Source organism: Urocitellus parryii, chromosome 1 (assembly GCF_045843805.1).
Source record: "Urocitellus parryii isolate mUroPar1 chromosome 1, mUroPar1.hap1, whole genome shotgun sequence".
NCBI classification, from domain to species: Eukaryota; Metazoa; Chordata; class Mammalia; order Rodentia; family Sciuridae; genus Urocitellus; species Urocitellus parryii.
In genome coordinates this window covers 51,588,021-51,603,216 of record NC_135531.1, presented here as the reverse complement: position 1 = coordinate 51,603,216, position 15,196 = coordinate 51,588,021, and the positions used below count along the sequence as shown (strand labels likewise).

General features: G+C 32.4%; 1 protein-coding gene across 1 annotated transcript in view; it reads left to right on the top strand.

Moving 5' to 3' along the window:
- Positions 1 to 15,196, top strand: part of Adamts6 (ADAM metallopeptidase with thrombospondin type 1 motif 6) — a 275,254-nt gene that overhangs the window by 232,379 nt on the left and 27,679 nt on the right. Inside the window, exon 20 of the mRNA XM_077795865.1 lies at positions 10,452 to 10,581. Within this exon, the coding sequence (XP_077651991.1) occupies positions 10,452 to 10,581 (130 nt within the window). The remainder of the gene's footprint in view (positions 1 to 10,451; positions 10,582 to 15,196) is intronic.

The following is a 15,196-nucleotide window of genomic DNA, read 5'->3' as shown; positions in this document are numbered from 1 at the left end:
AATGCAGCAATATTTATATCCATAACTTTTACCCTGGTCTTTCTGGATATATTCTAATTTCCCACTGTTCAAACTATGCCATTTCTACCTTCACAACATCCCTAAGCTGTTTGCTGATTTCACACAACCCTTATGTTTTTAAAGTAAAACTTTTCAAAGCCAATCACTAAAGACTTAAGGCTGTAGCATTGTGTTGAACTTTGCATCTGTTTTATAACAAAAAAAAAAAACTTTAAGGATATTTAATTTGTACTGAAAAGAACAGTCATGAATACATACATTTTATATTTGTTACAGTTTTGAATTTATACTCTAAATATATAGTCTTTGTCTTTTCATTGACCCTACTGACAAGCCTGATGCTTTGTCCAAATTGAATTTTTTTTTTTAGGATTTCCTTTCTTCCTCTTTATGTAAAAGAAAAAAAAAAGTATGCCAAAGAACTCAATTTGATTTGATTTCTTATTAAATCAAGGTATTTCTCTGTTAAACATTGTTTTGCAGCACAGAGGGGAAAAGATAAGTTAAAACTATGCTTATATTGAAGAGGAGGAGGGGGAAAAGAGACTGGTTTATATTTTACATATACTATTTGGTAATTGGGTGTTTCTGATCAGTTGTCATTGACTATTTAAAATGCTATCATTACTTTTTCTTTTCTGCTTATGTGGTTTGTTTAATTTTTCTTATATGTTCAATATTCCTTTTTTAAAATTATTTTCCCTGGATGTAATTTTAAGCCTAATCTGTGTGTGTGTGTGTGTGTGTGTGTGTGTGTGTGTGTGTAAGAAAGAGAAAGTGAATAGTATATAAGCATAAAAGTCATGCTATATATTTCTTCTTTCTAGCTAGGACAAATTCTTTTTATCTTAATTTATGTATCTTTACCTGATTCATCTGGAATTTTACACATATTAGAGCTGCTTTCTACTCTTTGAGATTTTTAAGATGCCTTTTAAGTGGTTTCCAACTAGTATCTTGGATTTTTCTGATTTAGTATCATGTTTTCCTAAAGGCACCAAGGTGTCCAGGGTCACTGCTGTAGACTTACAAAGGATACAGAATATTGTCTTTTTTTCAAGGGAAACACAGTGACACTGGTGATATGTAACACAAATTATTATAACAAAGTCATTTGTACCTAACAATTTAATAATAAAAACTCTTTAGACAAGCCAAGCATGGTGGTGCACACCTGTAATTCCAGTACTTGGGAGGCTATGGCAGGAAGATGGAAAGTTCAAAGTCAGCCTCAGAAGTTCAGTGAGGCCCTAAGCAAGAACCTGTCTCAAAATTTAAAAAATTAAAAGGGTTGTGGATGCGGCTCAATGTTTAAGTATCCCTGGTTTCAATCCCTGTACAGAGAAAAAAAAAAAAACACAAACAAACAAAAACCTCTTTAGACATTTTTTTTCCTACCTAGGAAGTGCTATAAAAAGATCATTGAGATATAAGATGCCATGAATCAAAAAAGTTTGAGAAGTGCTGATTTAGTGTAAAATTAAGATTGCAAAAATAGATACTGAATTTTATTTTATGAAAGGAAAAATGATGTATATAATCTCACTATTAAGGGCCTAGTGATACTCATAAATTAAAAATGGAGATTCTTTGTATGTTCAGAAAAGGAACTAGAGTCTCAAATAATTTGTAAATTTCTCTTTCATATCTGTAGCAAGTATTCCTTCTGAATATGTTTCCTTCCTTTGCCTCTGTTAAGCATAAGATTGTTGAGTGATTAAACAAAACAGGAAGGAGGTGAAGATGCAGGCAAAAGAGCTTGTGATAGCGTTCTTCTTTGTGACTGATAAGTTCATATAATAATCTACACCATTCCATGTATAATAACATAATTTAAAAATTATTTTAATGAATTGACATGCAGATTGCACTGATCTCTTTAAAATGTTAGACATTTCTACATTGTCTCTATTACTGTATGTTCATGATAAATATTATTTTCAAGAATGATACAATATAAGCCTAATGTGCACTTAAAAATATAGTAAGTATATCCTAAAATAATAATTTCTAAGTTGTTTTTAAAAGTATTAGTAAATATAACAAAAAAAATTATTAGACCAAATATAAGATCATCTTTAAGCTAGTACTAATACCTGACAAAAGGAAACAGCTTTCAATGTACCAGATAAGACAGAGGCAAATGCTTTATGTTTTCACAAATGTTCTTTTAATTTGTTTTTTAATTCTAAAATGTCTGCCTGACACATTTAACATCACTAAGAAGACAATTTATGTTATTGGTGAATAACAGAATGTGCTTCAACCAAGTAAGGGTTTTGACACTTGATTTTTATAGACACAACAACAAAAATAATGACTAACACTTGTATGGCAGCTTATAAAGACACTTATGCTGTAACTTTCACAGAAAGTCAAAGCACAGGAGTCCCAGACTAGAGCAGACAGAGGAAAACAAAATCCAACTGCTTTTTTCAAGATTCAAAGTAGTCTTAATTAAAATTAAATGTGAAAGACATAAAAAGACTGAATATTATAACTAACTCTGCTTATCTTTGCTTAGACATTATTATCTGAAAATTTCTTTCAGAGTTAAATAAAGATTACAGATGGAAACTTTAGTTTAAATAGTTAAAAACATTTTACTCATTGCCATTTATTTTTCTTTGAAGACACATAGCTAACATAATTAATTCTTAAGAAAAATTCCCTATGAAAGGTATTTTGAGTGTGAGGTTCTACAATGTAATAAAGTTGTTTGAAACTGTAGGGGTTCTTTAACTTTTATTCCTGCACATATCAGACATGAAACAGATCATTGTGATGTTTTTAGTAATACAGACTCCCTGAAAAAAAGTGAGTTTAGAAAGAATAAAGGTTTACATTCAGCTTTGTTTATTAGTCCCTAATTTTCTCCTTAATCTTCGAAAAATAAGATATTTAGAAGATTAGAAGGTGTCTATCACTGCACTGACCATGGCATTCCCCTATCCGTTCTCTCCCACCATCCTCTTCTTTTAGGTCATTTTCAATGTTGAGAAGGAAGAATATCCTTTAACATACAAGTTCAGTTGTATCAGACCTCTTAGCAGGCACAAATGTACATCACAGCTCTTGAAATCCTTGGTTTAATAGCCACCAACTTCACCTGACTTCTATAAAGTCTTGTATAACAAGATCCTTGCGGAAGAAGAGCAACTCCTTTATGCAAACTCATGCTAGTGGCTGGTTCATACATCTGGAAGTTACTGTATTTGTTCATTCATTTGTCCATAATAATTTTTGTATTCATCTTTTTCATTAAGCATATGACTTCTCCTATACAAACTACTTTTTAAAAAATTCTTTGAGTTCTCCTATGTATTTTCAATACACCTTAAGCTATCTAACCTCTTGTTTAAAATGTTACATATAAAAGTTTAGTTTGATGATTTTTATACTTTTTATAGCTTAAGTCTGCATATTGGCTTGGATTTTCTCTAACCTTAAGATTTATAGTTGAAGGGAAGAAATCTCTGTAAACCCAAAACATTTTCCCTAGTGCTGATTTTCTTCCTTTTTTTATCATTTCTATTTCTTTAGCAATTATGTTCTTTCATAACATGAACAGCAGAGTTTGGATAAATATTCACTTTCTGAAAAACTTGGGTAATGCTGAAACCACAGTCTAAGTACATTTTCTATTAAGGATCAGTGTGACACAGGTCATGTTTTACTTCACAAAAATTCTGTCCAAAATACCATTTTTAATTATCATGACATTATCCATCTTTATAAGATAGAATATATAAAATTTTGGAAAAAAATAAAGTTTTTCATAATGGTAAGTATTATCACCCCAGTTCTGACAGAACCTTGTAGTATAATTATATTCTTTTTTCAATTGAAGAAAATAAAGATTTTTAGTTTAAAATGTATTTAGTGACGAATATGTCATAGTATATGAAAGAAGCTTGGGACTTGTATTCTCAACATCATTCCTCTAAGATTTTAAATAAATATCAGAAAAGATGAAGTCATTCTAAAGATTATGAACATTACTTTTTAGTACTATGGATTAATATATTAGGAAAAGTGCCTTTCAAAAGTCCCTGTTTCTAGTTAGTATTTTGCCTCTTGACATGTCTCTTTTAACATGTCAAAAGAACTGGTATCAACTCAGGCTCTGAAATAAGTCTATAAAACCAAATGGAAAATAACAAACACCTGCTTTCTACATTTGTTGTTCTATAGAGTATAGAGGAAAAGCAGACATAGAGGGAGAAAGAGGTGGAGAAAACAATGGTGAAATATTGAAATGTGGAGGAAGAGAAGAAACAACTTTATAGAATTTTGGCTTTGAAGAAACATTAGAAATCATCTGATTCGATTGTCTCATTTTACTAAGGGTAATGAAAATTTGCCTTAGGTTTTATGCTTAGAACTCATAAAGAAGTAAATAAACATGGCAGAAGTTGGAGTGAAAAGTAAGAAAAAAAAAACACAACAAGAAAAAGTGAAAGGGAATGCTATCATAGTCATTTAGCCATGAAAAGAGTTCTTAAAACTAACAATGATAGATAAAAAGAAATGAGACAATTTAACAAAATTGGAGGGCTGTAAAATTAAAAATATCAGGCCTGAAAATTCAATACTTTATTGGATAAAATATCTTCCATTATATGATATAATTATAATGGTTCTTGCTTTATCCCACCCCCATTTTAATGAAATCTCATTGAGGTCAAAATTGTCTTACTTTATTTCCCACTTTTATGGTAATGAAAATCATTCTTAGACATAGTAGGTACTCAAATAGATTGTTAGGCACTTTTCATGAAAGTGATTACTGTTAATATCTAATGAGTAGTAGGAATCTCCATCTTACTATCACTAAATACAGTTTCTCTAGAAAAATGCAGTATTTTTAGAGCTGTGTTTTCCTTTTGATCACCCTGTTTCCTCAGGATATCTACTTTTACTTGGGACAGAAGGGAAGACACAGAAAGACAGAGAAGAGAAGTCTTTGAAAGATTAAAACTAGCAAAAGGCTCTTCAAAAGAAGGAAGCCATATGGATGGAGTTGATTGGTATGCTGGGTGCCAGCTGTTACATCCAAGGCAGATGGGCTTTGCTCTGCCCTACAAGTGCTGTGTCTGGCCAACAATCACACGGCACAACAGCCAGATTCCAACAGCGAAAGCAGAGCAGGGAGACATTTTTTTTTCCTGGCACTTGTCACTCTTTGGATGCTATCTTCACTGAAGATTTAGATTAAATTGATACTGCTGGCCATATGCTCTGTATACTGTGGTTATCTGGTGTTTTCTTCGTTGCTAGCTACTTTGGATGCTGTGGTTAAGCAAATTATTGCCTTAACCACCCGCCACATTTTTAGTATGAGCTCTTTCTTTTTAACTTTTTTCTCCCTCTTCATCCTCAGAAGACTATTTCTTGGGCAGATGAAATGTGCTATGCTGCTAGGTTCAATGATCTAGAGGTTGGTTAATCCATCAATCCCAAGGATACATTAATCCTCTCTTTCTTTTCATTATTGACTTGCTCATATGTGGTTTTAGAGTGCCTATTTATCAAACATATGGTCTAAGTCTGAAGTGTTGGGTCTCATGAGTAGCTCTGAAAAGACCTAGAAGGTCTTTCCCCTGCTCTTAACTACTTCCATCCTGTCCTTCTTGGACATATCATCCTTTAAAGTTAAATTTTCAAGCGCTAATTTCTCCAATTATTCTGTTTAAAGTGGTGAACTGCTCTGAAAAAAAAAAACACAGTATATTGCTGAATATTGTGTTACAAATGAGCCTATAAAATTATTTAACTCTCTGAAATAAAAGAGAAGGTGGGACCACATGAGAACCTTGGGCAGTTTTTAAGGGGAGTGGAGAAGGAACTGGGAAGGAGGCAAGAAGTCAAGAGGAACCATATATGGTCTCTGAGTCTTCATTTAGGATCCACCCTGGGACTACAAAGTTCTCTTACCTGAACCACCCTTCACCATTCCCTAGAGTAAGAATATTAAATTGAGGATGCCAAAAAGTCAGTGTCGTTTCCTGTGTTATATGCTGTTTGAAAATGCCATTTAAAGCCATTTCTCAATGTGTAGCTTGAGCAGTGATTCAAGCTGCATCCTCCTATTGTACAAGAGAACATTTGGTGGGTAAATAGATCTTAATTTTTAACTATTATCAGAAAATTAAATATAGGATCTGAAAAGTTTAAACTAAATACAAAAAGTGAGGGTTACGTTATATTTCTTTACTTTTTTCTCAGTGCTAGGGATTGAACCACGTGTTTTGCACATGCTAGGCAGGCACTCTGCCACTGACCTACATCCCTGGCCCTAGAGTTACATTTCTTTGTTAAGAACCACTATACCATCATATTTTGTTCTTTAATATCAAAAATTCAAAAGATAAACAGACTAAAAGGCTTTAAATTTTAGAGTATTTAAAATAAAGTTTGTACTTAACTTTTATAATAAGAAATCATTGATTTTTAAGCATGAAAGAAAGATTGCATTTATAAAAAAAAAAGATATAAATTTTCATACCTGCAAAATTAGGTGTTTAAAAATATAATTAGTGGGGCTGGGGATGTGGCTCAAGTGGTAGCGCGCTCGCCTGGCATGCATGCGGCCCGGGTTCGATCCTCAGCACCACGTACAGACAAAGATGTTGTGTCCACCGATAACTAGAATATAAATATTAAAAAAAATATACATATATATATATATATATAATTAGTGCAGTTTTAAATCTGGCCAATTAAATTCTGCAAAACAATCTGCCTATCTCCAGGGGACAGGCACTTGAATTGTTTTTGATTAGATGTACATTGACTGCCCATGTGGATATTTAATTATATATATATATATATTATATATATAAATAAAATACATATTTTATATATACACACACACATTTTTTTTGTTATAAGCTATAAGTCTTTAGATTTGAAAGCATAGTGGTTTTGTGTAACTGGATGTAATTATTCCCAATAGGGTTTAAAATCAACTTAGCAATATTTTATAGACTACTTTAAAAGAAACTATGTTCAAGAGATTTGATCATATAAAAAGATTCTAAACTGTATTTCTCTTGTTGACTTAGAGTATTTCCAGTTGATCTTTATTTTCTACTTCCTGGAGTTAAAAGCTGCCTTTGCTTTAATTTAAAGGTGTGTGTTTTTTAAAATCCATCCATTTAGTGCATTGGTTTATAGAGTTATCCTGTTGCTACTGACTCAAAATCAAAGCAGGAAAAAAAAAAAAGTCTGTAAACCTGCCAAGTGCAAGGGTAAAAGTTGGAAGGAAATTTGTATACTGTTAGAGGAAAATAGCATAGTGTCATAGGAAGGTTTGGAATAGGCTACTGGTATAGGCAGTTGTTGAGTGTGAAATACCACACTGTCTACTATAACATTTTAGAAGAAAATTAGTAAAAGATGAATGCAAGAAAAAATGCAGGCTCATAAAATAGCAACTTTAGCTGTCTTCAAGGACTTTCATTTTCACTTCATAAAAAAATATCAATCTGAAATTATGAAGCTAAAATGAACCCAGAAAACCTGTAATTCCTAGTTTTTAAGAAGACTGGAAGGCCTGGTCAAAATTAAGTCAATTTGTATTCTTCATTCAATATCTCATAAGAAGCAGAGTGCCTTATATTTAGTAACTATTACCTACTTAATGAATGAATGAAATGGGTGAGTGAATGAATGAAGGAACTGCCAACCACATTTAGCTGGCAGTTTTAGTTTGTGTAAGTATGTAATTTTTAAACAAATCATTCAGCAAAATAACCCAAAAGGATAAAGTTCTAGAATAAAGATATGGGATATATAGATATATAGGTAATTTTTATTTTGTTTCTTATGGTTTTGTATATTTTCCTTTTTTTTTTTTTTCTTTTTAGGTACCAGGGATTGAACTCAGGGGCACTTAACTACTGAACCATATCCCCAGCCATTTGTATTTTATTTAGAGACAGATTCTCACTGAGTTGCTTAGGGCCTTGCTAAGTTGCTGAGTTGCTAAGGCTTGGAACTCGCCATCCTCTTGTCTCAACTTCCTGAGCTGCTGGGATTACAAGCGTGTGCCACCGTGCCTGGCTATTTTCCAAATTTTTAATAATAAATGTTATGGAGGAAAATTTCTTCAAGATACATAAGTGCCTAGAATTTTTTAAAAATGAAATATTACTATAAATCTCTGCTAATTATCTCTACTAACATTTCATCTGTGATTCAAATTGAAGTAGCACTACTTTCACCTTAAAGGCTACTTGTGAACAAATGTTATTGTAGGAAAAACATTTCTAAGGTTATATATTTTAAAAGTAAAATTTTATCTTAACCTGTAGAAACTGACTTAACATTTCTGCCACTGAAACAAAGCAACATCAGTTCCATTTTGTAGAGCTGAAAATGTTTTATCTTTTTTCTGAGAAAAAAACAAGATACTGTACAGGTGCCAACATTCTTGTTTCAAATATAGTCACATTTGAATTAAAAATAAATAAATAATCATGCTAACCTATAAAAGCACTGTGCTGCTTTTCCTGACAGAAGCAAAACATTGAACCAGAATGAATGGATAGTCAGCCATTGTTGCAGTTGGTAGCTGAGTCCCTTGACTCACAGTTGAAATATCTGTTTAGGTGGACCACATGGTCTTAGTTATCTGCCCACTGGAATGACACAATGGGAAGGTAATCTGATGAATATCATGGGACATCTGTGAACAGATCATAGCTATGCTTGATATGAATCATTCTTCCCTCAAAAATCTAAAGTTTAATAGTTAAAAATGTTAAATTGTTGTCATTGCATAAATGGAGTCATCTGGCCTATTACAGGGGTTAGGAGGGAATGAATACAATACATACTTTCAGATATTTTGCCAGTAAATTGTTTGACTAATTGTTAGATCTCTAAATTTAAGAAAGCCTAAAAACATGTTGCTTAAGGTGATCAATAAGAGTCTTGCATCTCTGCAAGCAATAAAAAATACCTTCTTTCACTACTCACCAATGTCATGTAGGATATAAGATCTAAGTCTTATAAGCTTAGAAGACTTGTTCCTGTGTCAATCTTTAAATTCAAAGGGCTGAGTTAAAGATGTGCATATGTCACAACTGAAGTACTCCTGCCCACTGGATTTTTATGTCTCTTAAGAAGGATCTTGGAGAAAGCATTTGGTGTCCAGATTTTTAGGTTAAACTTTCCTTCACTGAATGACCCTATTCTCACATGGATTTCCCTAATTTGTGATCATACTTTGTTTTTAAGGTGCTATTATTTTAAAACGACTAAAAACAAAAGGAAAAACAAATGAAGTATTGGGTAAGGCATGACGCTGTGGCTTGCTGGTTACTGTTAAAGCTGCTCTTAGACACTTTCTGAGTAATTTAGCTTACCTGTTTGGAGGGAAGGGTTTGGTGATTGGAGGGACGGTTTAGTTTGTATTCTCATTTCCACTTGCAGGAGTAACCTATTGCCCCTGTATGATCTGAAACATGATACATGGTCTTGTAGTTTGACTTGTTTCTCTTCGATATTTTGACATACCTATTGATTGACACTAAAGAAAGTATACCTAAAGCTTATTTACCAGGGGTGTTTACAAATAAGAGTATGTGTTGTGTGTGTCTTTGTGTTTTATGAAATGTGAACAAGTTGTGATGGATATCTTTGCCAATAAATAATAAACACATATTTAAAATTTTACAAACTTATAATGAGGATATTTTTAGTTGTGGTAAACAGATCACTCAAGACTAATTATTTATGAACAAGATAAGTATTTTGAAAATTAACATTTGAATGAGTTATGTATGTATTTCTTTGACATATAATAAACGGGTCCAACTCTCTAGAGCAAACAGACTAATTGGTTACAGTCCAAAAGGTCCACTGCAATCTTTAAATTCTGTACTTCCTGGGCTTTTAGAGTGATACGTATGTAAATGTAAAAAAAAAATGAAATGTGTGGATGTGATGTGTGCCTAACAAAGATTAAACTGGTGGGATTTTTCCTATAAAATATCAAAAAGTAAATTGATCCCTATTGTTTATTTTTTAAAAAATATACAATTATTGATTTGCATTGAAATGTATGTCAATACATTTTATTTGAGGATAATTTGGGAAATTTAAGGGATTTTTTTTTTTTTTTAAGGAAAGCACGAAGAAGAACATACAGATGGAAATACTAATTGCTTTAAGTTACCAGTAGTTTCTTTTCTGGATTTGAAAACAGTTATGTTTCTAAATATGAGAACAATGATTTTGCCTAAAATTTCAGTATAATGACCAGGACTTCTCTCCTTTTTAGAGAAGCAGTCAAGTGTTTCTGGAACAGATAAGACAGCACCGATCCAGTGAGGTTGATCCCCCAAGGAAGAAAGCTATGCATATTCACCTTTTTGGAAAGTGAACTGCTCCTCAATTAATGATGTCCTCCTTTCCTCAAGGTGTCCAAAGACAGGAGGTGGTCTGTAAAAGGCTGGATGACAACTCCATTGTCCAGAACAATTACTGTGATCCTGACAGTAAGCCACCTGAAAATCAAAGAGCCTGCAACACTGAGCCCTGCCCACCTGAGTAAGTAAGAGAAAGAAGTAAGAACTGGTTCTTCAGGTACAAAGAGAAAAACATCATGTATTCATATTTGGAAAATTACTCAAAATGAAAAAATAAATGAGGCTGAGAAAAAGGGAGGAAACAACATAGAGGGTGATATTTTGATATCCTTTTCCCTAAGCAAAGATTCCTATTTATTCATAGACTTTGATTATTAATTCTTTGAAAGCAGAAATTTCAATGAATTTGGTCCTGACACAGTGCTGGAATTGATCATATTCTATCAATTCTAAGGTACATCTTTTCACATTTTAAAAACTATGAAATCAGGATTCATTTTATTACTGATGGCATCTTACAGCAGTATTTGGGACTTTCCCCTTTCTTAAAGTTACGTGAAATATTGGCAACTTAAATTTAACAACAACAAAATGATTTCTTTCCACTCCTCTTTTCTAGATATTTATCCTAAGTCCTTAAGACTTTTAAAATGGTTTAAAAATACTCTGGAATGGAATATCAATGCTTTAACTTACTGACCCAGTTTTAAGTTCCATTGTTGCAACCATCCTGTCTTCTGAATGTTGGATCCAGGCACAGATGCTTCCTTCAGTTTCTTTCTGTTCACCAACGTAGCAGTTACAATTCACTGTAAAGAGAAGCACAGGAAAGAGCTATTCTTTTTAATGATGGCTTTAAAATGAGATTTGCTGTCGGTGAGCTACACTTTATAATCTGTAAAACAGAAAGGTTTCTTGATTAAGTAAAAGGCAATAATTATGTGAAAAAAGACAAGGATGCTGATTTGATCATGACGATACTGATTTTTTTTTTTTAGGGATTTTACCAGACTACCAACTGCAAGAAAAAAACATGTGAATGGCATTTTATTCTTGTTTGAATAATCAAGACTAACCATTAACCCCTTGGTTAGCTAAGTGTCCTAAAAAGAAATTGATAAAGAAAAAGAGTAAGCAGGACATGTATGTCCCAAACTCTATAACTGTAAAGAAAAGCTTCAAAACGAAGTTAACCTCCTTTTCCAAAAATGACCACAGTGGAATCACAAAAACTTGGGGCTTACAATGGATAAAAATCCAGGTTCCTAAGATGGATAAAGAAAGGTGCATTTCTTCATATTTATTCCAAAACAGTGATGCCTTATGAACACATTATCCAAAGCCAGTGCCTGCCTGCACATTTGATCTTAATTTTTCACTTCTAGTCTTTTGAAAAGGCTTAGGATAGTAACTATCAAGTAAGTAGTGCAAAGTATCTAGAACGATAGAAAATTTTATTTTAAGATTTTATACTTTTATGTCTATTCTTTTCAAAAAGTGATCACTATGTAACTAATTCTTTAAAACTAAGTCATAGAAAAATATGGAAATGTGACCTATTATATGTATCATGAAAACAGGTTATTTATTTTTTATTTTTGTTCTTTTCTCTGCCAATTTTTTTATAAAGTCATCTCAAGATAAATTGAAAAAATTATATACATCAAAGTGGTGCTCAAAATCCATGGGCTAATTTTGTCCCCTTCTATGTTTCCAATAACTGCAGCATGTTTTCATGTAATTTTGAGTCTTAATCCTTCAAGTTAATTCCCCGACCCTCAGGATTTTAAGTATCATGTTTGGAATTTAATCATCCATTTAAAGCATTTGAATGTTACTGGTTACACTTGCTTTATCTTGGCGTAGACTTTTTATTTGTTTGAAATTATGTGCTCAAATGTTCACTGTCCTTAGAGAGTTCAATCAGTGGTCATTCCATCTCACATATTATGGATCTGAGTATTGCATTTGAGGATTTACTTTAATGGTTTAAGTATAATTGACACAATAACATGTGATTACAATTTGATTTCCTATCTTCTTTCCTTTTGTAGTTCTGAAATGAAGTTACTTAAGTTTGAAGTAAATAATGGATGGAATTCAAAAGAGAAAGATAAAGGAATATTCGAAGCATAGACAAATTTAGTTTCAGAGTTTTCTTTTTTGGAAAGGCCTCAAGGAACCTATTTTAAATATTGTTTGCTATTAGTCCATTTTTTTCTTAATTTCTTTTTAATTTTTTTTTGAATTTGGATTATGGAAGAGGAAATATTAATTTTTCAGGATGATTGTCATATATATTAAGATTCCCAACAGATACTAGCACTATAGGGATAAAAATCTTAGAAAGACTACTATGATTCAATAAGATTTTTAGTTAGTGTGAAGAAAGGAGATAGATTTTTTTTTTCGGGTGATTATGTGATAGGCAAATAAAAAGAAAATAGGGGCTGGGTTATGTATGGCTCAGTGGTAGAGTGCTTGCCTGGCATGTGTGAGGCACTGGGTTCTAACTTAAGCACCACATAAAAATAAATAATAAAATAAAGGTATTGTGTCCATCTACAACTAAAAAATATTTTTGAAAAAGAAAATAAAAACATTTATAATAGCACTATTAATAATTTGATGTATTTGCAATATATTATATACACATATTATATAATATGTATAATATATATATATATGCTTTGTAGTCAGTTTTCTACATATTTTGAAAATTAAATGTCTTTGACAGCACATAGTAGATCATCATAGCTGTCTTACAGCTTTTGATTTCCTGTGCTACCACAGCACTAACCATTTTTTCCACTAAAACTTAACTTTCCTAATTATGCCCTTATGCTTAATAAATAGAAATAGAATTTCTGAAACAAATGGAAACAAATTTTAGTCTTTGAAACATATTGTCAAATTTCTCTCCAGAAAGATTGTATGAATGTTTACTCCCACTAGCAAGATATAAGAATGCCATTTCCCTGAACTGAAAACACTTGAGTATTATATTTTTTAAACAGTTTTGGTTATTTTATGGGGGGAGAAGTGTTGATATATAATTACTATTTTATATTAAATTTCTTGGATTGCTGGTGAGGCCAGATATCTTTATTTTTAGAACTCTTTTTTTGTGTGTGTGGTGCTGGGGATTGAACCCAGGGCCTTGAGCATGTGAGGCAGGCATTATACCAACTGAGCTATATCCCCAGCTCTGAACTCTTAATATATAAAGAATATTAACTTCTGGGGCTGGGATCGTGGCTCAGTGGTAGAGCACTTACCTGACATGTGTGAGGCACTGGGTTCGATTCTCAGTACTACATATAAACAAATGAATAAAATAAAGGTCTATAAACAACTAAAAAATTTTAAAAGAAAAGAATATTAACTCTTTTACTTGTGTTCCAAATGTTTTTTCCTAGTTTTTTTCCTAAAGCGTTCATATTCTTTATGATGTTTTGATTTATGTTTACTTATAAAATTCAATATATGATTTAGGAAAGCTATGGGAAATTGAACTCAGGGGCACTCAACCACTGAGCCACATCCCCAGCCCTATTTTGTATCTTTTTTAGAGACAGGGTCTCACTGAGTTGTTTAGTGCCTCAGCTAAGTTGCTGAGGCTGACTTTGAACTCTCAGTCCTCCTGTGTCAGCCTCCCAAGCCACTGGGATTACAGGCATATGCCACTGCACCTGGCTAAAATTTATATTTCTTTCATTGGTATAATGTTTAGTAATGTCTTATTCACTCTAAAATTATATTTTCAAAGTTTCTTTTCTTATTTTAATGTGAAGTATAATCTATCTGATGTCTATTTGCCTAATTTGAAGAAAGAATCTGTATTTTCAAATATTATTTCTCTTCATAGCATTAGTTTAAAACTCCAAGTTGTGTTTTTTCTTAGAAAGTATCTTTTTATTTGAAATATTTGAAAATGTCTTAAAAATGTGTTTATTTAGCATTATATTCTCCAACTCCATCCATTTACCTGATAATGCCATGATTTTATTGTCTTTTAATGCTGAGTGATTTTCCACTGTGTATATGTATCAAAGTTTCCCTATCCATTCATCTACTGAAGGGCATCTGGGTTGGTTCTACAATTAGCTATTGTGAATTATGCTGCTGTAAACATTGGGCCTGTGTCCCTGTAGTATGCTGTTTTTAAGATTTGGGTATAAATCGAGGAGTAGGATAGCTTGGTCAAATAGTAGTTCCATTCCAAGTTTTCCAAGGAATCTCCACACTGCTTTCCATATTGGCTGCACCAATTTGCAGTTCCACCATCAATGTATGAGTGTGCCTTTTTCCCCACATCCTCACCAACACTTATTGTTATTTGCATTCTTGATAGCTGCCATTCTGACTGGAGTGAAATGAAATCTTAGAGTAGTTTTGATTTGCATTTTTCTAATTGCTAAAGATGTTGAACATTTGTTGATTGATTGTGTATCCTCTTCTGAGAAGTGTCTGTTCAGATCCTTGGCCCATTTATTGATTGGGTAATTTGGTTTTTTTTTTTGTTTTGTTTTGTTTTGTTTTGGTGCTTAGCTTTTTGAGTTCTTTATATATCCTAGAGATGAGTGCTCTATCTGATGTGCAAGTGGTAAAAATTTGCTGCCAAGATGTAGACTATCTATTCACCTCACTGATTATTTCTTTTGCTGAGAAGAAGCTTTTTAGTTTGAATCCATCCCATTTATAGATTCTTGGTTTTAATTCTTGTGCTATAGGAGTCTTATTAAGAAAGTTGGAGAATATAATGCTAAGTGAAGCAACCAATCCCAAAAAACCAA